This window comes from Globicephala melas, chromosome 18 (genome assembly GCF_963455315.2).
Source record: "Globicephala melas chromosome 18, mGloMel1.2, whole genome shotgun sequence".
Classification (NCBI taxonomy): Eukaryota; Metazoa; Chordata; class Mammalia; order Artiodactyla; family Delphinidae; genus Globicephala; species Globicephala melas.
The window spans coordinates 13,518,411-13,544,412 of NC_083331.1; the positions used below are offsets into that span (position 1 = coordinate 13,518,411).

Consider the following 26,002-nt stretch of genomic DNA (forward strand, 5'->3'; position numbering starts at 1 on the left):
TAAAAAAAAAAAGAAATTTCAAATATGTGTAAGAGATTTAACATGCTGAAATGGTCACATTCATCTGATCTTAGAAAGTAAGCAGAGTAGGCCACCTGAGCGCCCAGGAACATGGGGTTTTGAAAAATTGGGGCAGCTGGGAAGGAATGCCAAGGCGAGGGGAGAATTTTTTTCACGCTCAAGGTGGAAGATACAACAGCAGGTTTCTCTGCTGATGCAACTATGAAATGAGGCAGGCTATGTTCACTTAGGGTGGGTGTTTTTGTCCTCTGAGTCGCATGATGACCTTAGGGTTATGCCCACTCAGGCAGCACATGATGTGGAGTTTACTGAGTTTTTTTGTTTGTTTGTTTATTACTTAAGAAGTAGTAAGATGTAGCAGAACAAATATAGGAGTTGGATCCGACACATCTAAGATGTAGGGGAACAAACATGGGATTTAGGTCTAACACATCTAAGTACACTAGCCTAGAAGACACCGTTTATTAAGCAATAATGTGGGAGGGGCAGGAACATTGCAGAAAAGCTCTCAGGGGTGGTTGCATCCTCTAGGCTAGGCTGATGATAAGATATGTCATCACAGACCTGGGCTCCCTGACTACACTGGGGTGATAGAATCCCACAATAACAGAAGCCTCATAGAGCATACTCACTCTGGACTTCCCATCTCTCTGAGTGTTTAATCCCTTCATCACCATCTATGACGACATTTCTGTTTCACTTAGTGTGAGCCTTTATTTTCCAAGCTTCCGAGAGCCAAGCTAGCAACAGATTAGCACCATCTCCCAAGGGCCTTTTTGAATATTATGTCCTGCATTACAGGAGAGTACTTTTTTATCAACAAATGAGTGTTTGTTATGAGTATTTTTAAATGCGTATTGAGTATTTTTAAAAACATACTAGCAGTGAAAAGATGCAAGCTAGCATAATGAAGACCAATCCTCCTTAAAGTTTTCATGTGGCAGTTCCAACAGTCACTTAGAGTCCATGTGACCATGACAAATTCTCCAGCACAGTTGGTTGACTGGTTTGTTTATAGAAAAATCAAACTTCACTGTTCTATCTCCTAAAAAATAAATGAATCTTCTCAATCAGTCTGGCTTGTTTTTGTTGTAACTTATTTAATTTTGTAGTGACCAGTGAAGAGTGATAAAATTAAGCATCTCCAGGGAAGTGGTGTTGGTGGTTGCTCTTAAAAATATGCATGGACATATATACGCTACCAAATGTAAAACAGATTGCTAGTGGGAAGCAGCTGCATAGCACAGGGAGATCAGCTCGGTGCTTTGTGACCACCTAGAGAGGTGGGATAGGGAGGGTGGGAGGGAGACGCAAGAGGGAGGAGATATGGGGATGTATGTATATGTATAGCTGATTCACTTTGTTATGCAGCAGAAACTAACACACCATTGTAAAGCAATTATACTCCAATAAAGATGTTTTAAAAAAATATGTATGTACAGAGTTAAGTGTAGCCAGTACAGTATTAAAATAGACCTATGGAATAAGATATATCATGTTGAACCTCATTTTGATTTGACCATATAATAGAGTGTGAGATAGGGGCAGGAGAGTGGGAAGAAAAGCATGAGAAAAAAAAATGGTTCTAGGAGCCAGAATGGTTCAGGGAACAGGTAAGCAAGTGAACAAAATTTTGTGGCTTTGCCTTAAGCTCATCTTGTTGGCTTTTTAAAGTTTTCATATTTAATTCTCATTTCCTTCATTTGATGCTAGAAATTATATGTTAGTAAAGGCAATACTAACTTATTTAATAAGTAAGCTCCAAAATTTCAGTGGCTTAACAAAGTAGAAGTTAGCTATTGTACTCATGTAATAAACCAAGACTGGTGATCCTGGTCTGTGTTACTGCTCTTTCTCCATGTGGGATTCAGGTATTCAGGCTTCTTCCATCTCATGCTCTGCTGTCCTCAGGGGTTGGCAAATTATGCCATGTGGGCTAAATATGGCCCTCCACTTACTTCTGTAAATAAAGTTGTATTGGAATACAAAAAAAAAAAAAAGACTTCCTATTGATGACATCTTTAAATTCCTTCATCTCAAAGAAATCAAATCATCCTTTAGGAAAGGAATTGAGGAATCTTTGGAAATGTGTGTATGGTGTAAATAATATAATGATATATATCTCTTCAAACTCTATAAAGCAGTGGTTCTCAACCAGGGGTGATTTTTCCAATGTCTGGAAACATTTTTGATGGTATTGTTTCATCACAGGAAAGGGGGGTGCCACTGGCATCTAATAGGTAGAGAGCAGAGCGGGAATGCTTTGAAACATCCTACCATGCACAGGACACAGCCCCTAACAACAGAGAATTATCCGGTAAAATATGGCAGAAGTGCCAAGTTGAGGAATCCTGATATGAAGAGAAAATAAAATTCTGTGTATTTAGCCAAGTAAGTATTTTTGGATGCTTCCTGAAAACTCTAGTCTTTTATATACTTGATGTTTATCGAATGTAAGTCATATAACCAACTTTTAAAGGACATTCAACACAGACATTTTAAGGTAAAACTTTAAACTCTTCTGGACATCTGCCATGTCCAGCCCCTTTAATAAAGATAAATAAACTGGCATCTTTACACGTAGGTTCAATCACACTTCAGTTCTCAAGTCAGTCCTGACCCTACTAGGAAACAACCAGTAGCCACGTTCTTACCATCTACTGGGGAATAAAGTTAGGTTGCCCATCAAGATCTGAGATCCACGAGACAACCATGGCTTCTGCTTTCCAGCCTTGCCCATCTCTCCTTCTTAAGGATGATGATGTGAATTATACTTAGGATCCCAGCATATTAAAATCTACCCTTGTGCTACCTTCCTCTTCATCTCTAAAGAACTACCCGTTTGTATACATCCTGTCTTTAACATTGTCTTTATTCTTTGCTGAGGTCAGTTACAATTCCTGGTATCAAGTCCCCTCTGAAACTGATGTCCTATTCTAGACCCTAGTTTGGCGATAGTTTTCAGGCTTTTCACACTTTGCCTCTTTTCCAGAACTGAAGCCAATTCCCCACCTCCAGTCTGGCTATTAGCATAATGGTTCATGACAGATTCACCAGAAGATAAATTCCCACCAGATTACTGAGTAGTGACCAATGTCTGAGTTCACACATTCTACTCCATGCTTCTGCAGAAACTTGTATCCCCTGTACCATTTGAATGTTGTATTGTAATTGTTTCTTTATTGGGCTTACTTTTCCACAAACTTGGGAGCTATGCCAGGAGAATGACTGATTTTTTCCCAGCTTTATTGAGATATAATTGACATATAAATTATGTAAGTTTAAGGTATACAGCATGATGATTTGATACACGTACATAATGTGAAATGATTACCACAATAAGGTTAGTTAACACATCCACCACCTCATATAATTACCTTTTTTTGTGTGTTTGGTGATAACATTTAAGATGTAATCTCTTAGCAAATTTCAGGTATATAATAAGAGAATCGTTAAGTATAGTCATCATGGTGTGTATTAGATCTCCAGAACTTATTCATCTTATAGCCAGAAGTTTATGCCCTTTGATCAATATCTCTCCATTTCCCCTATTCCCCAGCCCCCAGCAATCACCATTCTACTTTCTGTTTCTATGAGGAGTTTGGCCTTTTTAAGATTCCACATATGAGTGAGATCATACAGTTTTTGTGCTTCTCTATCTGACTTATTTCACTTTGCATAATGCCCTCAAAGTCCATCCATATTGTCACAAATGATAGATGTTTCGTCTTTTTATGGCTAAATAATATTCCATTAAAATATATACTTCAGCTTCTTTATCCATTTATCTCTCAACTGGTATTTAGGTTGTCTCCATGTTTTAGCTATTGTGAATAATGCTGCAATGAACATGGGGGGTGCAGATATCTCTTTGAGATTCTGGTTTCATTTCCTTTGAATGTATATGCAGAAGTTGAACTGCTGAATCATATGGTAGTTCTACTTTTAATTTTTTAGGGAACAACCATATTGTTTTCCATAGTGGTTGTACCAATTTACATTTTCATCACAGTACACAAGGATTTCCTTTCCTTCTCATGCTCTCCGAAACTCATTATCTCTTGCCTTTTTGATAATAGACATTCTAATAGGTGTAAGGAGATATATCATTATAGTTTGATTTGCATTTCCCTCATGATTACCGATATTGAGAATATTTGCATGTACCTGTTGGCCATTTATACGTCTTCTTTGGAAAAGTATATATTCAGGTCCTTTGCTCATTTTTTAATTGATTTATTTGTTCTTTTGCTATTAAGTTGTATCAGTTCCTTGTATATTTCGGATGTTATAGCATGGTGCCTGCAGTGAACAATACTGTATTACATCCTTGAAAGCTCTTAAGAGAGTAGAACTTAAATATTATCACCATACAGGAAAAAAGATAAATCTGTAAGGGGATAGAGGTGTTAACTAACCCTATTGTGGTAATCATTTGGCACTATATATGTGTAGTAAATCAGCATGCTGAACACCTTTAAGTTACACAATGGTATGTGTCAGTTATAACTCAACAAAGTTGGAAAAGAATAAAGCTATATGTAAGTAAATCACACACAGTGTAATTTCTCAGATGAAACTTTGCTATAAAATAAGGTGATCACACTGAAAAATCAAGAGCCAAACTGTACAGTTTAGACAGTAAGTACTATTTAAGAAAAGAAAGACAAGCCAAGAAGATAAGTTGCCATTTGCATTATTCTCTGACTATGAAATAAATTCCAACTTTCAAAATTTTTTAACTTCTATGAACTGAAACTCAGGCAGGCAAAAATTAGCGTTAATGTACGGATTGCATCATGACAGTATTGCTGATGTAGTCGTCCTCATCCTTAAGTTAAATAAATGAACTGAGTTTAACTATATAAAGAAGATGAAATATTTATTAACTATCAAACATCTGACTTATAGAGGATTTACAATAAGCTGATATAAAACTCTTTTTTTAATTTTTATTGGGGTATAGTTGATTTACAATGTTGTGTTAGTTCAAGTGTACAGCAAAGTGAATCTGTTATACATATACATATATTCACTCTTTTTAGGATTCTTTTCCCACACAGGCCATTACAGAGTATTGAGTAGAGTTCCCTGTGCTATGCAGTAGGTCCTTATTAGTTATGTATTTTATATATAGTAGTGTGTATATGTCAATCCCAATCTTCCAATTTATCCCTCCCCAACCCTTACCCCCTGGTAACCGTAAGGTTATTTTCTACATCTGTGACTCTATTTCTGTTATTACCCTGAAAAAGAAAGCAATAATGTATTTTTCCTAGGAGAGTAAGAATATTTAATAGAACAATGTTAAATGTATTTAATATTCTCATGGACCAATCACGCATGGAGAAAAGAGGACAGAGAGCTCTACAAGGAACCAGAGACTTTCCTTCTAAAAAAGTTTAGATCTGAGAGTAATGGTAAGATGAAACCTAACTTAAAGTTTTTGAGAAGCATTGGTTTTATACCGTAATGAGATGATTCTACACCAGACATTTTAAAATCCTCTCAAACATTTTTTAATTGCTGTCTGGGGAATACGGTATTTTAGTAAAACCTGGCAACTCTCACCACTCCTTTGAAAACTTTTTTTAAGTAAATCAAAGATTCGGAAAATGTGTTACCCATACTCCTTAGAATTCCATATAAGTTAGGGAAAAATCATATAGATTTCTATATTTCTTTTGTATGTCTGTATAAACTTGGAACTGGATAGCAGAAGCCCACACCTAACGCAGCTCTCTCCATGTAAGAGCAATACTGACAAATTTCTCTTCCATGAATGTAGAACTGCTATGTTCCAGCACTTGGACTGCCCCCCCCCCCCAGTATCAGTTCTGGGAATCATTTGTTATCAAACCTGACTTTAGCAGCTCTCTGGCAAATATAGCTGGTATATTATATCACGTAAACCATACTCTGTGTGTGTGTGTGTGTGTGTGTGTGTACATCTATTCCATTTATTTATTATCTCTGTGTCACTTTAGTTCTGCAGTGTGAGGGTGTGATAACTCTTCAAACTTGAATCTTCACGTAAATCAAGTTTCTTTGGTGTTGTATGAACCAATGTACTTACTGCTTTTGTGTTTGGCTGTTATAAATATTTCATAAGATACAATACAGCCCAGCTACTTTTTCATTTTAGAGGAGTAGTATTTAAGGCTGTTAGTTCAGCACATGTCATTAACGTTTGTGGATCTTGGAACTGGAACCCATTCATTGATTATGAGGATTCGCATAGTATAGAAAAGAACAAAGAAAACTAACCTAAACATACCTAGAGCTTTCAATATTGAAGGCATAGTGCCATCTAGCGGGAGAAAAAAACGTAGAGGACAAATACAAAGCACACTGTCCCCACTGATCACAGGATGCTGGGGAACAAAGACAGGAAGGGAAATCAGAGGTAAGACTGTCATTTCTTAACCCTCAAAAGTCAGTTTGTTGGTGTGGACAAGGTCTTAAAGGAAGAGTTAAAGATTTGCTGCAGGGCTACTACAAACCATGATGTCATGAGCACATCTCAGGTGGGAGGAAATTAATCTTAATCGCCATACCTTCTTTCATTCGTTCATCTTTCGTTCATCCTTTCACCCGTTCTCTTAACAGCTGCTTGTGAGGCACTGTTCTAAGCCAGACAACACCCACGACATCGTGGAACTTACATTCGGTGTGGATGGAGGGGGAGGGGGCGGTGCTCCAGGCTTATACTGTGACATTTGAGGAGCTAGCTGGCTCAAATGTAAGAGCAAGCTGTGAGGACACCTTGGGGAAGAGTATCCCAAGCAGGAGGAAGAACAAGTGCCGAAGCTCTGAGAAAGGGGCTTGGCTTGTTCAAGAAACAGGAGTCTAGCTAGCGCTGAGTGAGAGATGGAGAGACACGTGGAAGATCCGGGGAGGGGGCAGGACAGATGATGCCCTACTATTTGCACATTGTTTAGGCAACTGAGGGATGATTTCTCAAGGAAACTGAGAGAAGCTAGTGTTTATTGCTTTCGAATGAATGAAGGCAAGAGAAGTTCACCGCATTTATATATTAAATAAATATTTATGAGTGCCTATTATTTGCTATACCTTGTGAAAAATACTGAAACGATATGGATAAATGTGATGCTTTCAAGTATGTCAGTCTAATGGGGAAGGTGAGTAATATAATAATTAAAATAAAATGTTGTAAAGGCCATATCGATGTTGTAGACTCTATATTTAGGCGGCCACAACAAAAGAGCTCTGGGTATTATTCATGGAAGTCTTCTGAAAAATGATGAGATTGAGATGTATCTTAAAGATGGAGGGAAAGTAGAAAAATGCCATTCCAAGCAGAGGGAACACTATATTCAGCATTAATGTTTATGATGAGTTTACCAGCTTGTCAGGAACAGTTCAGAGTACTTAAATGTATTAACTCATTCATCCTCACAGCCGTATGAAGGAAGTACTATTACTAGTTCCATTTTATATATGACAAAACCAAGGCTTAGCAAAAGTAAGCAAATAATTCAGGTTTATGGAGAAATTAAGTGATGGAATTGAGATCGGAACACTGGCAGCCTGGATCTAGAGTTTCTATTCTTTTATTTTTTAATTAATTTTTATTGGAGTATAGTTGCTTTACAGTGTTGTGTTAGTTTCTACTGTACAACAAGATGAATCAGCTATACATATACATATATCCCCTCTGTTTTGGATTTCCTTCCCATTTAGGTCACCATAGTGGACTAAGTAGACATAAAAAGGAATGAAATTGGCTCATTTGTAGAGATGTGGATGGACCTAGAGAATGTCATACAGAGTGAAGTAAGTCAGAAAGAGAAAAACAAATATCGTATATTAACACATATATGTGGACTCTAGAAAAATGGTATAGTTGATCTTATTTGCAAAGCAGAAGTAGAGACACAGACGTAGAGAACAAATGTGTGGATACCAAGGGGGAAGGGGGTGGGAGGAATTGGGAGATTGGGATTGGCATATATACACTATTGATACTACCTATAAAATAGATAACTAATGAGAATGTACCGTATAGCATAGAGTTTCTATTCTTTTTTTATATATAAATTTGTTTATTTTATTTACTTATTTTTGGCTGCACTGGGTCCTCATTGCTGCTCGCGGGCTTTCTCTAGTTGCAGCAAGCAGGGGCTACTCTTCCTTGTGGTGCACGGGCTTCTCATTGTGGTGGCTTCTCTTGTTGTAGAGCACGGGCTCTAGGCACGCGGGCTTCAGTAGTTGTGGCTCGTGGGCTCAGTAGTTGTGGCTCGCAGGCTCCAGAGCACAGGCTCAGCAGCAGTGGCGCACGGGCCCAGCTGCTCCGCGGCATGTGGGATCTTCCCGGACCAGGGCTCGAACCCACGTCCCCTGCATTGGCAGGCGGGCTCTCAATCGCTGTGCCACCAGGGAAGCCCAAGTTTCTATTCTTAACATATATATATATATATATAACTCTCTCTCAATAAAAGACTCTGAGACAAAAAGACAATGTGTTTCCAAGGAAGGCAAGAAGCACATTTGAGTAAAGAATAAACATCGCATAGTGGAGGGAACAGAGACAGCAACAAGCAAAGATAGACGAATGACAAACTTGAAAAAATATTTTCAACAAATATCCAATGATCCTGGAACGGAGCTCTTCTCATGGGCATTGACAAGTCCTACCACTCAAATTCCCATACTGACTTCCATGGGGCCGGGCTTCCCTTTAATAGTCCAATAGAGAGAAGGATGGAGACAGTGCCCTTAGTTCCCTCTATCTGTTTGTGGCATGGAGAAGATCCAGAACTCCTTCATGCTCTAGCAGGAGCCAAGAAGGTGATGACAGTGGCCTTGGATTGAGAGATGGTGGAGTTAAGACAAGGAAGGCACAGAAGATCTGGACCACAGGACCAGGGGCCGAGAATGGAAGCACAAATGTCATTGAAGGATGTAGCTCCCAAGGACACGTGAGTCCTAGTACAACAGCAGATGCTGCAGGAACAGAGGCCAACAGCAAAGCCCAAATGGGAGACAGATCTCAGTAGCAACAGAGATTACAAGACAGACAACTCTTAGCAGCTATCACAATGTTTCCCAACTTTTCTTCTTTCTCCATAAAGGAGAAAGGAAAGTCCTTGAGAGGAGAGTACTGAAGTTGCTGAGAAAGTCAGTGGGAGATAAATGGTTTTAAATTTAAAGAGATGGATTTAATTTAAGTGACTAGATGTAGTCTTTTCTGTCATTGATACACTGGTTGAGAATGTTACATTTCTGCATACCTGAGTTGCAAATGTGTAAATTTTAAGTCATCTTCTTATTTATGGCATTTCTTTATAAGGACCAACGTCAAAAAGAGTGTCTAAATATCCCTAAGTATTGCCAATGCTCAAACTAATATTTTATGATCAAATTATACATTGGGAGTATTCACTTTTTACTAGAACTTGAACATTATGTGTTTTTTTGAATGAAATTCTATTTAGTATTTCTATCTAGAAGGAAGAAAGTGTTATTTATTTCCTTAGCTTGCTTGATCAAGTTATCCAAAGTTAAAACTAGTATTTCTAAACACACTGCCATTTATAGGGGAAAAAAAGTGTAATGGCTAAGAATCTAGAACCAATTTACTGTGTTCAAATCCCAACTCCATCATTTACAAGCTATGTGATTTTTGATCAAGCTGCATAAATACTCTGTTTCAGTTTCCTCATCTGTAAAATAAGTGTGAAAACAGTACCTACCTTATAAAGTTCTTAAGAGGATTAACTAAATTAATATTGTAAAATTCTTGCAATAGTGCCTGGCATATAGTAAGCACTGCATAAGTCTTATCTCTGGTTAATATATATTTTTAATGTTCTAATCCTGAAGGTCGTTTTAAAACAGAAGCAGACTGGGGTCTTAAATGCCAGGCATAATCACCGATGATCAGTACTACCCACCTAAATCAGCTCTATAGAACAATAGTGGGCTGACAGTGATATCTAATTTATGTCTCTAAATATGATTTACTATTCTTCTGTATTTTTTATTTTGTTGTTTTTCCTATGACTAAAATTGTTTAGATGTCTTTCTTGTCTTATACTGACATTTACAAAATCCCCAATAAGGAATGTACTAGTAAGTTGACCCATCTTTAAATATATCATTTTTATGCCTAATATCTGCACTAAAGATTTGCTTTTTGAGTTGTCACCTTACAAATCTTCTAAATAAGAATGTAATTGGATATTAAGACATCATTAAGAATAAAGACCCAGGGCTTCCCTGGTGGCGCAGTGGTTGAGAGACCACCTGCCGATGCAGGGGACACGGGTCCGTGCCCCGGCCCGGGAAGATCCCGCATGCCGCGGAGTGGCTGGGCCCGTGAGGCATGGCCGCTGAGCCTGCGCGTCCAGAGCCTGTGCTCCGCAACGGGAGAGGCCGCAACAGTCAGAGGCCAGCGTACCGCAAAAAAAAAAAAAAAAAAAAAAGTGAAAATGAAAGCACAAAAGAGTTCGTAAGGATTTTAAGTACAGCAACCTCTGTGTCAATTTCTGCTAAAATAAATAGGGAGGCTGTCCACGTATCTACGGTAGAAAGAACATGTATTTTTCTTGACCAAGAGGTCTCCCCTGGACACCTCTACACCCAGAGAAGCCCCTCTGCTGGTCACCATAAATGACCAGTCAATTACGAGTTAAGGACTTAGAAAATTATTGGTTAATCTTATCCTCAGGTTCACACTCCCCTTCCATTTCTCAGTCACAATTAAATTTCATTATAGCCTTTTTTAACTACTCGATATTCTCAAAACCGCAAACACTCTGGATATTTCCCCCCTCTACCCACAATGCCGTCCTCTCTTCACTACCCACCAACGCATACTCATCTGACTCAACCTTATGAGTCATAAACTTATCTGACTCATATCCTTAAAATTTTGCTTCAAATTTCACCTCCTCCAGGATGACTTCCTTGATTTCCTCAGGTGAAATTAAGAATTTTCTCTCTTTAATGCTATGTACATAACTCAAATCTATTTCTTCTTGAATTTTAACTTGTTCCTGCATGTATTTATTCCTCCAACAGAATATAAACTTGGGGATCAGAGATTATTGCCTATTCATTTTTGTCTTTTATATACTTATCACAGTGTTTGGAACATGGTAGACACATTAAATTTTTGCAAAATATGAGTCAAGATGAAGAGAAGATTCTAAGATGTGAGCTCAGAAAGGTCTTTTCTCATTTCTGACATGAAAATATTTCCTGTAAACAAGCGGTCTTAAATTCAGCAGAAATTGTTGGGTCCATAGTTTTTTAAATTTTTATCTATTTTGAAGCAAGTGATTTACTTCATCAACATTATTAAAGTTGAATGTCTTCGGATATGCATTTCAATATTTTTAAAAGCCTAAATGGAGAAATACAAATGATATCAAATACCTGATTATTTTTCCTCCCTGTGAGGTTTCAAAGATATATAACTCCAAATTTTTTTCCTCCGTATAAAATAAATATAACAAAGCGTAAAAGTATAAGTGATTCAGTGACATTTTAAGAAATGGAAGCTTTTTTTCCATTTTAAGAAGCGGAAGGTTTTCCTGGAACATCCCATGTGCAGAGGCTTGCTATCAATGACGAGTCCAACTGTAAAGTAAACCCCCTTCCCCTGCTGTTGGAAGGCAGCGTATGGAGCAACCTCACACTTTCCAGACATTATTCGTCGTCTTCAAACATGGTCCTCTTGAGTCCAGCGCAGAGACTGCGCTCTTCACAGAAGCACAGCAAGGCTTAAAGTATCACTCAACAGAAAGATAATGATGCTTTGGCAAGGTTGTGTCATTTGATCTTTAGTTCTTTCATAAATGCCACTAAGTACGTCTTTGGCCCAGCATCAGGTTTAGCAAACAATGTGAATTCAAATCTCCAGTGAGATTGGGCAGGAATGTGCACTGACTGATCGGGTAGTGGTGGAATGAGAAAGCAGAGCCCTCCGGATTGGGGTTGGGTTCCACCTCTTTATTGGTACCACCGGCCTCGCGGGGCTGATTGGGGCTGCTGCTGCTGTATACGCAGCGTCCGAAAACAGGAAGTCACCCTCCTCAGGTTGCTCTACCTGATGCCATAATTACCAATGGTCTTTCCTAACAGAAAATTGATCCAGTTTAACAAAAATCAAAACATGGTTAAAAAGTAGCAGCTTCCTAGTTGTCAATGAAAAGTTAGTAGACTTTCAACGAACTTAAAACATTCCTAGAGAAGTGTATATATGTCAATCCCAGTCTCCCAATTTATCCCTCTCCCCGCTTACCCCCTGCTAACCATAAGTTTGTTTTCTACATCTATAACTCTACTCCTGTTCTGTAGATAAGTTCATTTGTACCTTTTTTTAAGATTCCGCATATAAGCGATATCATATGATGTTTGTCTTTCTCTGTCTGACTTACTTCACTCAGTATGACAATCTCTAGGTCCATCCATGTTGCTGCAAATTGACATATACACACTACTATATATAAAATAGATAACTAATAAGGACTTACTCTATAGCACAGGGAACTCTACTCAATACTCTGTAATGACATATATGGGAAAATAATCTAAAAAATAGTGGATATATGTATAACTGATTCACTTTGTTGTACACCCAAAACTAACACAACATTGTAAATCAACTATACTCCAATAAAAATTTTTTAAAAAACCAAAAAGCATTCCTAGACTGGAGAAAACCCCTCATGGGTACCTCCAACCTGTCAGGCTTGTGGTGGGGCCTTTACCTAAAGGCACTTGCTTTTATCTTCACCATCACCCTATTCGTTTGGCGTTATTATGCCCACTTCACAGATTGAGGAAACTGAGGCTCAGAGAAAAGTTATATAACTTTTTCAAGTTCTCATGGGTGGAAGTATCACAGCTAAGATATGAATTCAGGAATCTAATTTCCTTCCCACTACAGCAAATACATTTCTATTTCACTCCTGGCCTCAATATTTCTAGGTCTTATAAATCCCCCTTTCCCTACCCTAACCAGTCTTTATTCTTTTCCTCTCCTTCTCCCTTACACTTTCTATGGATAAAACCTTAAGAAAATGCACCAACTTCATCGCATGCTTCCCAAGATTTTGTTCGTAACCTTCACAAATTTCAACCGGGTATAGGTGATTTCTAGATTCTTATTGTTTGGTTAACTGCACACTTTCTTGTGGTAGGAACCACTTCCAAACATAAGGAAATCAACCATGTTTCAGAGTGGACTCAGAAACAGGTAAAAGAGAAAGCACGGGCTCTTTAAACAGTTGCTTCTTTGGAGAGACGTTCTCACCATCAGCAACAGGTGCAAATGTATCTTCATTATACTTCGCTTATATTAATGTGTGATGCCCTAAAACTTCACCTTGTCTCCAAATAAAGCCACTTCACCCTGGCTTTTTGCAGAAAACAAATATTTCACTCGACTTTCAGAGGCTGTTTTTTCCTAATTCTAATTTTTCAGATCAATGAGCAATAGCAGCTAGAGAACAAATTTGTGAAAAGGACTTAAAAGGCTAATTGTATGCCAGTTATATGTGACTATTTATTTTCTGATATGTACCAAGATTTGAATGTTTAGACTTTTGGATTTTAAAGATCAACTACAAATGTTCATAATTTGCAGGATGATTTCCATCAGCTGATCAGTCTCCCAACTGCCACCTCACCCTCTCCATATACAGCCTGCATCAAAGACTTCAGTACCTGCTGCATTGTGTGTCTTTCCACCCACGTTCTGTCATCGTCCTGGCCAATAACATCATCACTGACAGCACATATGATATCCCAGAAAACCAGCTCCTTGATCTCCAAGGATATTCACCTCCATTCTCCATTCAGCTACAGATACCCCCAGACCATGGTTCCAAACTAGCTAATGTTACCTCCCAGAATGGCAGATGCTTGCGAAACCCCAAGCCCAAGGTTGCTGGGAGCAGCTGAAAAACAATCACACAACCTTCTCTCAGATGAGTTTGTCTGCTGACTCATGGGGGACCTATCTTAACTGGGCTTTCAGTTACCATCCTCTCCTGTCCCAGGAAATTCCCCTTTTCTCCAAAGCTGTTCTTTCATAACCTTGTGTAACTTTGCTAGAATTTACTATCCAACCATCAGCCTCTCTCCCATATTTAAGTTTTTACTTACTTATTTCTTCATAATGAATATTTATTGAACACCTACTGTTTGCCAGACCCTAAACTCAGGGTCTCAACTCCTACTTCGCAAAGAAAATGGGATCCATTAGAGAGGTAAGACTTCAGTTTCTTTTCATGCCATCTACAAACTACCTGGCATCCCTACCCATCCTTTCCAGCTTCTCTGTATCAGAAGGGGTTCCCACCTTCATCCTGCTGAAGATGCTCCCATCCTTCTATGCTTGGTTTTTTTTTACTCCTTCCAACCTGCTCTCCTTTACCCCAGCCTCTCCTTTTCTATTGGCTTCATGCAACCAACACAAAAACATCTTCAAACTCTCTAAATTAAAAACAAACTGAGCAAACAAACAAAAAACCCCTCTCCTGACTGCACCTTCCTTTTCAGCTACTGCCTTTTTCATCCACTTTCTCACCTCCCATTCACCCCTCCACTTCTTGCAAACCAGCTTCGCTTCCCATCACTCTACACAACATCACTCGTCAAGGTTATCAGCCATCTCTCTGTTGCTAGAGCCAATGGACACTCGATAGTCTTTAATCTTACTTCGCCCTTCTCAGATGTTTGATACTCTTGGCCACTCTGTCTCTCTCTTGAATTTAGAGACACCTTGCGCTCCAAGTTTTCTTATTATCTTCTCAGGTTCTTTGTGGGTTTGTCATTCTCTCCGCCCTGTGCCTTCAAGTTAAAGTCCGAATTCACTCACACGGCAAAACTCTGTCTTCTTCCCAGAAGGTCCTGCCTCTTCTTCATCGTAACACATACAACTTCGCTTTTCTTTCTCCCCGACACCTTCCATTTTCATTCTTATCTGGCAATGCCCACTCACTGACAGGTACCACCTTCTCTAAGACTGTTTATCATCCTGTCACAGCACTAATCACACTGTATTGAAATTGCCTCTCTCCCTACCAGACTGTGAACTTCTTAAAAGCTGAAGTGATGGAGAGTGCATTGTTTTATCTTTAGCATAGGACCTGGCAAATAGGTACCCAGTGATTTTAAATTTATTTAATTTATGAATTCTGGGCACTTGTATCTTTTTCATGTACTTCACTCTTCTTTCCTTGATACTACACTATCCTCCCATAAGATTTCTCAAAGTCTCATGCCCAAGGCTCTCTTAGACATAGAGCTTTGTAGGTGTACATTATTAATTCAAAATAATTTTGCTGGTTAGAACATTATGAGTCAATAGTAAGAAGTCAACCTACTACAGAGTTTATTATTATCAGAGTAAATTCCAGTTTAATTAAAATGTCCTCTCACTTTTAAAGAATTAAGTCACATTTTACAGCACACCACAAAGTCTATGATATCAAGCATAAAGTGACAAACATCAAAGGAACAAGACAAAAATCAAGAAGAAAACACAAGCTTTAAAACTGAACACAAACTGAAAAAAACAAAAAATGAACCTAGATGTATACAACATTGTCAACATCAACTTATGGAAAAGGGTTAGTGTAAGTAACTTTTGAATATAGTACTCTGTAAATTCCCAGTGGGATATATTCTGAGGACAAAAATAATTGTAAGGAAATCTTAAACTTGACTCTATGTTTAGTGACAGTAGTGCTATTGGTATTGTAATTCTGAAGAGATTTCAGCTATATTATAGGATAAAGCAAATAAGTAAATACCCTAATGTTATTATGAATCCTGATTTGCAAAGTAAGAGAAAAGAAATTCAAAGACATTTAAAAATTAAACTATATTATTAAACGCAAATTGGAAATAGAAATATAAGCCCATATTTTCTGAAAAGTATATTTCCTAGCTCTAGCCACAGAAAAAGCCTGGAAGCAATGACTCATCAGTACCAATAGACAACCTTAGCACCTAGATTTTTGTTTCTAGATCATTTACATTAAGTCAGATCCACTAAGAAGCAGACATGAAAACTGAATTATGGGCTTCCCTGGTGGCGCAGTGGTTGAGAGTCCGCTTGCCGATGCAGGGGACACGGGTTCGTGCCCCGGTCCGGGAAGATCCCACATGCCGCGGAGCGGCTGGGCCCGTGAGCCATGGCCGTTGAGCCTGCGCGTCCGGAGCCTGTGCTCCGCAACGGGAGAGGCCACAGCAGTGAGAGGCCCGCGTACCGCAAAAAAAAAAAAAAAAAATACTGAATGAGATGTGCAAGAAGTTTATTAGGAGAGGCAGCAGAAGAAGGCAGGAAGAGTCTTCAGACCAAGAGACAGGCGTGACATATTCGGAAGGAGAAGGGGAGGGAAGGAAAGACATCTCGAAAAGGAGAAGTCTTGGACAGCTGCACATTTCTGAGAAAAGATCAGGCAGACCAACTGAGAGTGTTGTTGCAGAGGTCACCTGTTGGAGGAGTCCTGCATCTTGCCAGAATGAGCCTGTGTTCATAGCCTTGCCATGCTCAGTCCTTGGCTGGAAGCAGCCACGGGAAGCATGGCCTCTACGTGAATTTGGTGATGGGTCCAGGTAAGCAGCAGCTGGTACTGTCAGTCAGTTATGCTTCCCACAGCAGGAGACCTGAGTGGTACATTGGCATGGCCGTTATACCACTTCCCACGAAAAGGAAGCTTTGTGCTCTTTGGTCAAATGACCCATTCCAGATCTAGACAGGAAAGGTTGAAAGTAAGCCTGAGATATTTTGTATCAAGAGATAAGGAAACAAAAACGAAGTAGGTCTTGTATAAAGGGCTCGGAGCTACCCTGAAGGGGCTATGACTAGCCAAATTTGGGGGAAATGTATATTGCATCTAAAAGAATTTTAAGCTTAGTTTATTTAAAATATGAATAAATTAAAATCCAAGATTTCAGAATATAATGATACTTCAAAAATTAAGAGAAAAAGAAGAATAAAAACGGAAAACTTTTATTTACAGAAGAATACAATCTGGAAGGAGAAATAGAATTTTTAAAAAATCATAATTTTGCACCCTCCAATGTAACAACTGACACAGATACAGATCATCAATGGATCCTAAAGCCAATAGATGAATGATTGTTTGGCAACAGGTAAAGTATCATCTACAATTACTTACTAAGTGCCTACAGAAAAATGTACTTTTTTTTTTTTTTGCGGTACGCAGGCCTGTCACTGCTGTGGCCTCTCCCGTTGCGGAGCACAGGCTCCGGACGCGCAGGCTCAGCGGCCATGGCTCACGGGCCTAGCCGCTCCGCGGCACGTGGGATCTTACCAGACCGGGGCACGAACCCGTGTCCCCTGCATCGGCAGGCGGACTCTCAACCACTGCGTCACCAGGGAAGCCCGGAAAAATGTACTTTTATAATGAAGAGACATGATGGTCATCACCTTAATTGATCAAAATAAGCATCACTTAAAGTGGGACAACTCAATAGTGGGAGCCTTTTTATGTGATGATAATAAAGTGACATACATAATATCACCTGTGAAATATTCTTTCCTCTGAAATTTAATCTGAATGTAATCAAGCTTCTGGACCTGACAGGATTCAGGAAGAAGTTAAATAATTAACGGGGAAATAATCAGACAAATCCAGAATGTAAGAGGTTCTAAGAAAACAGGCTTGAATCCTTCTAAAAGGTAAAATTAGAGGGAGAGACAGATGGAGACAGAGAGAGACAGAGAGAGAAAGAGAGGTAGAGAGAGACAGAGAGAAAGGATGGTTACTTCTAGATTAAGAGTCATAACCATCAAGTACAATTCCTGAATCTAAGTTGGATCTTGGATGAAATAAAATACATACAAGGGGCATTCTTGGAACAACGGAAGAAATTTGAATAAAGACTACTTTTTAATGATATTATAGAATTATTGTTGAATTTCCTAATAATGATATTGTGATTATATAGAAGAATGTCCCTGTTCTTAGAAGAGTCATGGCCAAGTATTTCAGAGTGAAGTGTTCTAATGTTTTCCTTTTACAATTTACTTTTATATGGTGCATCGTACATGGAATGGATAGATAGATAATAGGCAGATAGGGCAAATATGTAAAATATTAATTGTTATAGAGGGATAGAGAGAATATGTGTGTTTATTATAAAAATCTTTCAACTTTTTGCATATTTGAACATTTTTATAATAGAAGTTGGTAGTATCAGAAAATTAAAAAATGAAAGTTGGCAGTAAAAAGACAATGAGACAAAGATAGCATAAGAAACAAAGTCCAGGCACTTTTTAACCACTGTAAGAAGAGATTAAAGTAAGAGCTTAGCAGTTTTATTTGACATTTCTGTGCAATAACCATTCTGATTTGGGGAAGACTGGGTACAGTAAAACCTAATACTTTTGGGTGCGTTTCATATTATATTGCTCTTTCTTAACTTTTATTTCTATTTTAACCGTCACACTCCTTGTTGGAGAGAACAATCATAAAATCTAAGTCCAAAAAAACCTAGATACTTGAAAAACAGAGATAATTTTTTAATTTAAATAGTTTTTAATTTCTTATACAGTTTTTAAAGGTTCCTTTCCATTTACAGTTATTACAAAATATTAATTATATTCCCTGTGTTGTAATACATCTTTGAGCCTCTCTTACACCCAATAGCTTGTACCTACTACTCCCCGACCCCTATATGGCCCCTCCTCCCCCCATGGTAACCACTAGTTTGTTCCCTATATAAAAACAGATAAAATTTTTAAATGCCAAATTAAAGCACGTTGATTTATATAATATTTTCAATATTTATATAAAAACCTTCACTTTCTCAAACATTATGATCCTGAGATAAAATATACTCAAAGCACAGGAAATTGCAGCTCCTAATCTTGGCACAGTTGCTAGAGTTCAACTTCGGCGATTTGTTTAACCTGCATGACCCAGACTCCTCCCATTAAAATAAGGGCAGGATAAGGGACTGTCTCAGGGGGTAACTACAAAGATTACCCTAAAACATCATTCCGCGTCGTCATACATCCCATCAAAAAATCCCTGTGTTTTTGCTGTGCTGATGTAATTGATGTCTACTAATTTACTGAATTTTACAGCAATCTGAATTGTGGAAGCTTCTAGTTTAAAATTATTTGAGAAATCTAAATTGTACACAGTAAGAAACAAAACTTAACTAATTTTAAACTGACATCACATCTACTCTTTGCAAATTATAATAAATTTAACCTCGAAATGAATGAGTCTCTTTGTTTTCAGAATTTAAGGATAGTAGCCACCAGTATGGATTTTGCACTCGTGACAAAATGCCTTTTGGATTTAAGAGCTAGGCTTTTTGTCATCAGATTTCTAAACGATTTCTTTCCTCAGGCCAATTTTTAGGGCTTGAAGGGAGTCATGGCCTTTATCAAAGTCACCTTGTTTTACAGAATCCATCACTACCAGCTTCTCTTAAGTTGTCAAGATGAGGTCAGCTCCAAAGATAATAAGGTGGAATTCAAACAAAATTCATTTGGTTTTGTACTGATCTCCTTTCTGAAGTCTCCTAAATTATGAACATAGTTTTAAAGAAGACCTGCTTTCAAAAATATACTTGTTTAAGAAATTTCACAAATGACCTTCTTAGAGACTTTAGGAGGGCATATAGGACATAACCGCATTTAGCAAATGGTCTTGTTGTATACCTAGTTCACTACACGTTAACAAAAAAGTACAAGGCTGCTTGCTAAATAGGTGAGGTCAGTGTGATCCGCTCCAGACGAATCATCAACTATTATTAAAGCACTGCCAGGTTTAAGGAACACATGGAGAAATCAAAGACATGGCATATCTGTCTCTTTAAGCTTCAGACTCCACATTTCAACTACTTTCTAGACGTATATTTATGAAACACCATAGTATGCAGAGCTGTAAGTCAGATATGGACTCTGACTCCAAGTATTTATAGTCTTGTAAAAGAAATTAGACCTATTCCTAAATAGCTGTAAAGCTGGGATAGCTAAGGTAAATGCTTGAGGAAGATATTAAAAAAAAAAAGAAATTAGACCTATTCCTAAATAGCTGTAAAGCTGGGAGAGCTAAGGTAAATGCTTGAGGAAGATATTAAAAATATGTTATGGCAGCGTGGGGAAGTTAAGAGCAGAGATGGTTTCACATGGATGGAAGCTCAAACTCATCACGTTCCAAACTGGACACCTGTCTCCCCCTCTTTCTCATGCACTTACTCACTGCTTTCTTCAGAAGAATTGTCAAAGTACTCAATATATGCCACGCACTGGGCTGTGTTGATGAAAGAACAATGCATAAGATTCAATCCCTGCACTCAAGGAACGTTCAGTCTAGTTCCTCAAATCTTTCCTGCTACGGTGTGTCCCTTCTCAATTAACAGCACCTTCATGCCCCCCTTCCATCAAGCCAAGAACCTCAAAATCATCTTTGATTCCTTCTCCTTTATATTCAGTTAGACCACAAACCCAGTCCATTTTACCTCTTTTCTTTCTATTCACATTGCCACGTTCCAAGTTTAGCTATTTGTTAATACTTTATTATAATAGATTCATCGCAATATGGGATTTCTCCACCGTCCTAGTCAATATCTACAGGTCACCAAAACACAGACCTGGTGCTGTCAGAGCCTTAACTCAGAAATAGCTCCTTGTCTGTTACAAAATGATGTACGATTCATTCCTGCCATTACCCTGGCTCTTGTTATCAGATACCAACCTCTCTTCCCAGCCTCATCTTTTTTTGTTTTTAGTTTTTCTTTACAGGCCCAGATGGGATTTTATTAAATTTACTTGGTTCTCTACAGGTTCTAATTTCAACCACTGAATTAAGTTACATAAGTCAAGTAGCCTACATTCCATGTAAAAATTCCCTTTGACTTTATAGTGATCATTAGGCAACATTTTGTGCCTAACGCTGCACTAGGCTCCCAGGAGAATACAAAACTCATTGGAGGAGAATGTTGCTTCTGAGAAGCTCTTAGTGGGTATAACTCCTTGGTGATAATCACCTTGTATTATTGTGAGTCTTTCATTTCTCAGCTCTGGGTCGTAGGCATCTGGATGGTACTTGCACATCACCAGCATTCCTCCATGTGTATTTTTTTTTAACATCTTTATTGGAGTATAATTGCGTTACATTGTTGTGTTAGTTTCTGCTGTATAACAAAGTGAATCAGCTATACATATACTTATATCCCCATATCCCCTCCCTCTTGCGTCTCCCTCCCACCCTCCCTATCCCACCCCTTAGGTGGTCACAAAGCACCGAGCTGATCTCCCTGTGCTATGCGGCTGCTTCCCACTAGCTATCTATTTTACATTTGGTAGTGTATATATATCCATGCCACTCTCACTTCGTCCCAGCTTACCCTTCCCCCTCCCCGTGTCCTTAAGTCCATTCTCTACATCTGCATCTTTATTCCTGTCCTGTCCCTAGCTTCTTCAGAACCTTTTTTTTTTTTTCAGATTCCATATATATATGTGTTAGCATACGGTATTTGCTTCTCTCTTTCTGACTTACTTCACTCTGTATGAAAGATTCTAGGTCCATCCACCTCACTAGAAATAACTCAATTTCATTTCTTTTTATGGCTGAGTAATATTCCATTGTATATATGTGTCACATCTTCTTTATCCATTCATCTGTCGACAGACACTTAAGTCCAGCCTCATCTTTTATACATCTACTATACAGCCAAGACACCAGTCACAGGACTATTCACTTTTCTGGAATATTCCCTGTACTTTCATGCCCTGTGTGTTTGGTCAGAGAGCTCATTCTTCATAGATTACCTTTCCTCTACCTCATTCTCCTTCAAAGTTTTATTTAATTCTTCAAGTTCAACTTCCCTTAAGCTTTTTCCAGTGTCTCTGGTCATAATTATTCATTTCTTCTCTTGAATACTTATAGGCTTTTGATTATGCCTTTTAATCATGACATTTGTACTATACCTTGTATTTTATTTACATAATGATATTATACAACTTGCAAAGCACTTTCACAAACTTCTAATAATCACAACCTTGAGGTGAGTGAAGGAGACCAGATGAGGGAACAGTTTCCGAGAATTTAAATATAATGCCTATGTCTCACAGCTCAATAGCTCTCCAACAATTTTTGTTCATACATAAATGTGGAACATGTATTTCAGATTATTACTATAATCCATTTCCCCTGGTTGACTCTGGGTCCCTGAGGGCAGGAGTCCAAACATTGCCTACTGCCTGGAACATAGTAAACGTCAATGCCAACTTATTGAGTTAATAAACCCCTGCTGGAATTCCTTCTCTATGTCCATCTCTCTCCTTAGTTGAGCTCACTTCATTCCCTTGAATGAATGAAAGAGATAGAGGTTGATAGTCAGCGTTGAATCAGACCTGCCTACTTCATATCTTGTATTCCAGATGAAGGAGCTGTGTACCTTAGTCCTATTTCTGAGACAAAGTCTCAGAGTAATAACCTGATTTTAGTAAGCAAGCTTTGCCTTATCTCTCTGGTCCTAAATCCCTGTCCTTAAAAAATCTGCCCAACAAAAGCTATAAGCAGACAAGGCACAAAAGAGAAAATATACACAATAAGCTAAAGTGTGGAATAGTATTGAACCTTAGTTGCTAATACGTCCTCATTACCCTTCAGCAAGGCTGTGTTATGCGCTTGGCACTGTGCTACATGCTACATTTACATTGTTCAATTTTTTCAAAACCCCTGTGTCGGGTAAGCACAATAATCATTTCCATTCTCAGATGAAGAAACTGAGACTTAAAAAGGTTAAATGACTTTCCCACTGCTAATAAGAGATAGAAGTAGAACTTGCCCCAAATTTTTCTGTGGCAAGGGAACTTGTCTTTGGCTTGCAGAACATATACACACACACTTATGTGTGTACAGTAAGTCCCCTACATATGAACGAGTTCTGTTCTGAGAACACGTTTGTAAGTCCAATTTGTTCATAAGTCCAACAAAGTTAGCCTAGGTACCCAATCAACACAATCGGCTATATAGTACTGTACTGTCATAGGTTTATAATATTTTTCACACAAATAATACATAAAACACAAACAAACACAACAAATAAAGAAAACATTTTTAATCTTCCAGTACAGTACCTTGAAAAGTACAGTAGTACAACAGCCGGCATACAGGGGCTGGCATCGAGTGAACAGGCAAGAAGAGTTACTGACTGGAGGAGGCAGAGGGGGTGGGAGATGGTAGAGCTGAAGGATCGTCAGCAATAGGGGACAGAGGGCAAGCTGCAATTTCACTCACGCCTGACGTGGATGGCACAGGTTCTGGTTCCCTGCTGGATTCAATTCTATCCACCCTCTTGAAAAAATGATCCAGTGATGTCTGTGTAGTAGCTCTTTTTTTCTCATCATAGATGACACAGTAGCACTGGATGCATTCTGAACGCTGCTGCAACCTTCGAGTACTGTTCTACGTTTGGGTCCTGTGCCTCAAAAACTAACAGTGCCTCCTCAGATAAAGAAAATCCCCTTTCCATTTCCTGTGTCGTGAATCCCTTCAGTTCTTCACTTACTTCTTCTTCCTCTTGTCTCTCTTCGTCCTTTCTCTAGGCCTCCAATTCCACCAGGTCTTCATTAGTAAGTGCCTCGTGTTGCACAGCAAGGAGTTCGATGCACGCCAGACACATGAACTAACTTACGTGATTGGACATGCAAACACATTTCGCATCTTTGAGAGTTCGCGACTTGAAAGTTCGTATGTAGGGGACTTACTGTGTGTACTGTGTGTACATATATATATGTATTTGTATGTAATTTCTAACATGAAATACTAGAAAATGTACATTGAAGTTGAAACTCATATTTTTTTGGCAATTTTCATTCTTTCAAACCTTTTTAGAAAATAATATGAACTTATTTATCATTACCAATATCTTTTGACTAAATCTTCTTGGGATAATTCTTATACGGTAGTTAAAAATGTTTCTTTCAGAATTAAACAGACTCCATTCTTTATTAGTTGTGTGATCTGGGGCAAATTCATTGAGGCTTCATAGAGAGGTCAATAAAGCTTATATATATATATATATATTTTTTTTTATATTTATATAATAACACAGACACATCTAACACACACACATGTGTTTAGATGGGAAATAAAGGTTTAGAAAGGTCAATAAATCTGCTTGCCCCCGAATGCCAGCCCTAGCCTGGGCCCAACTACTCACTCTGAGGCCTTCCTGGTGTCAGCCTCAGCTGCTGCATTTCATCTGCTCTTAGACCCCCATGATCAGCCTCTGCCCTTCCAATTGTTGAACCTGCCATGGCTTCTTCATCTCTATCCTTCCTTGAGCTAAGATGGTTTACTATGCAGTAAGGTACATACAACTAGAGATGGACTGTAATTTAGTCATCCATATAGAAGGGGAATTCTCACAACTGAAATAAAAACTGCATGGAGATTAAATTCATCATATTTTAAGAAATACAAGGAGCTCTTGCTTATAGACCACATCCTAATCATCTCATCATCTTCATCATCATCATCACCATCATAAAATGGAGGACATTTAATTGTATGCAAAGTCTAGTGAAGTACCAATAGTGGAATATCAAGTTTTCCTATAGCGCTTTCTCCAGGTCAGATGTGATTTGTTAATCTGGAAAATTTAGTCCCTCTAGAGGGACTTCCCTGGCGGTCCAGTGGTTAAGACTCTGCACTTCCAATGCAGGGGGCACAGGTTCGATCCCTGGTTGGGTAACAAAGATCCCACATGCCATGTGGCATGGCCAAAATATGAAAAAAAAAAAAATTCTCTAGCGATTTCACCATCTCTTTTCCAATGACTGTATTATTGATTAGTAAGATTAGCCAAAGTGGGGCTTCCCTGTGGCACAGTGGTTGAGAGTCTGCCTGCCGATGCAGGGGACACGGGTTCGTGCCCCGGCCCAGGAAGATCCCACATGCCGCGGAGCGGCTGGGCCCGTGAGCCATGGCCGCTGAGCCTGCACGGCCGGAGCCTGTGCTCCGCAACGGGAGGGGCCGCGACAGTGAGAGACCCGCGTACCGCAAAAAAAAAAAATATATATATATATATATATATATTAGCCAAAGTGAATCTTACCAATTGATTGTGAATAAACTAAAACAATTGGAGATATTGTTTATGGAGTACCCACTACATGTTAGCATTCTGCTGGGCTGTTTTCAATTCATTATCTAATTTAATCTCCTCAGTTACTTAGGGAAGTAGTAGCAGTACCAGGAAAACTGAAGCTCAGAAAGCTTAACTAATTGGCCCATAACTGAAAAACGGCAAGACAAGGGTAACTTGCTCTCTCTGTATAACTACAAAGTCCATGCTCTTTCCTCTGTGCCACATCCTATTTAGTTGAGAAATTCTTGAAATAAAAGATTAGTTTATCTTTTAAATGTAAAGATGATTCCGTGCTTTGTGTTTTTATGTTCAGTGTGTCGATTATTTAAACACCTTTAATTCTCCTCTGTCTTCCAATCTTACAAAAGGCTACTACATTACTACAGTGACTATACTAGTACAAGATTTACTATATTAGGTAACATAAGACCTAGGTTCTGTTTCCAAGTTTGAGCTTGGACAAGTCATGAGATTATTGTGCCCCTACTTACTCACTATATAGTTGAGAGTTTGGACTAGGTGACTTTTAAGATTTTTATCTAGCTCTGAAATTTCTCTATTAACTCTAAGTTAATTCATATTTTGAGTTTATTCTCCCAATGGAGGGAAAACATGTGGTTCTCCCAAGAACTTTTCTTTCACCATAATAAAAGATCATTAACTCAAATAACATGTTTTTTTTGTTTTTTTTTAATTGGAGCATAATTGCTTTACAATGTTGTGTTAGTTTCTGCTGTAAAGGATGTGAATCAGCTACATGTATACATATGTCCCCATATCCCCTCCCTCTTAGACCTCCCTCCTACGCATCTAGGTCATCATAGAGCGCCGAGCTGAGCTCCTGTGCTATACT

The 26,002-nt window shown here is 38.6% G+C and overlaps 1 protein-coding gene across 1 annotated transcript in view; it reads left to right on the forward strand.

The window, feature by feature from the left end:
- Positions 1 to 24,998, forward strand: part of UFM1 (ubiquitin fold modifier 1) — a 163,824-nt gene extending 138,826 nt beyond the window's left edge. Inside the window, exon 5 of the mRNA XM_060287709.1 lies at positions 23,603 to 24,998. Coding sequence (XP_060143692.1) covers positions 23,603 to 23,826 — 224 coding nt within the window. The 3' untranslated portion in view covers positions 23,827 to 24,998. The remainder of the gene's footprint in view (positions 1 to 23,602) is intronic.
- Positions 24,999 to 26,002: the final 1,004 nt, after the last annotated feature.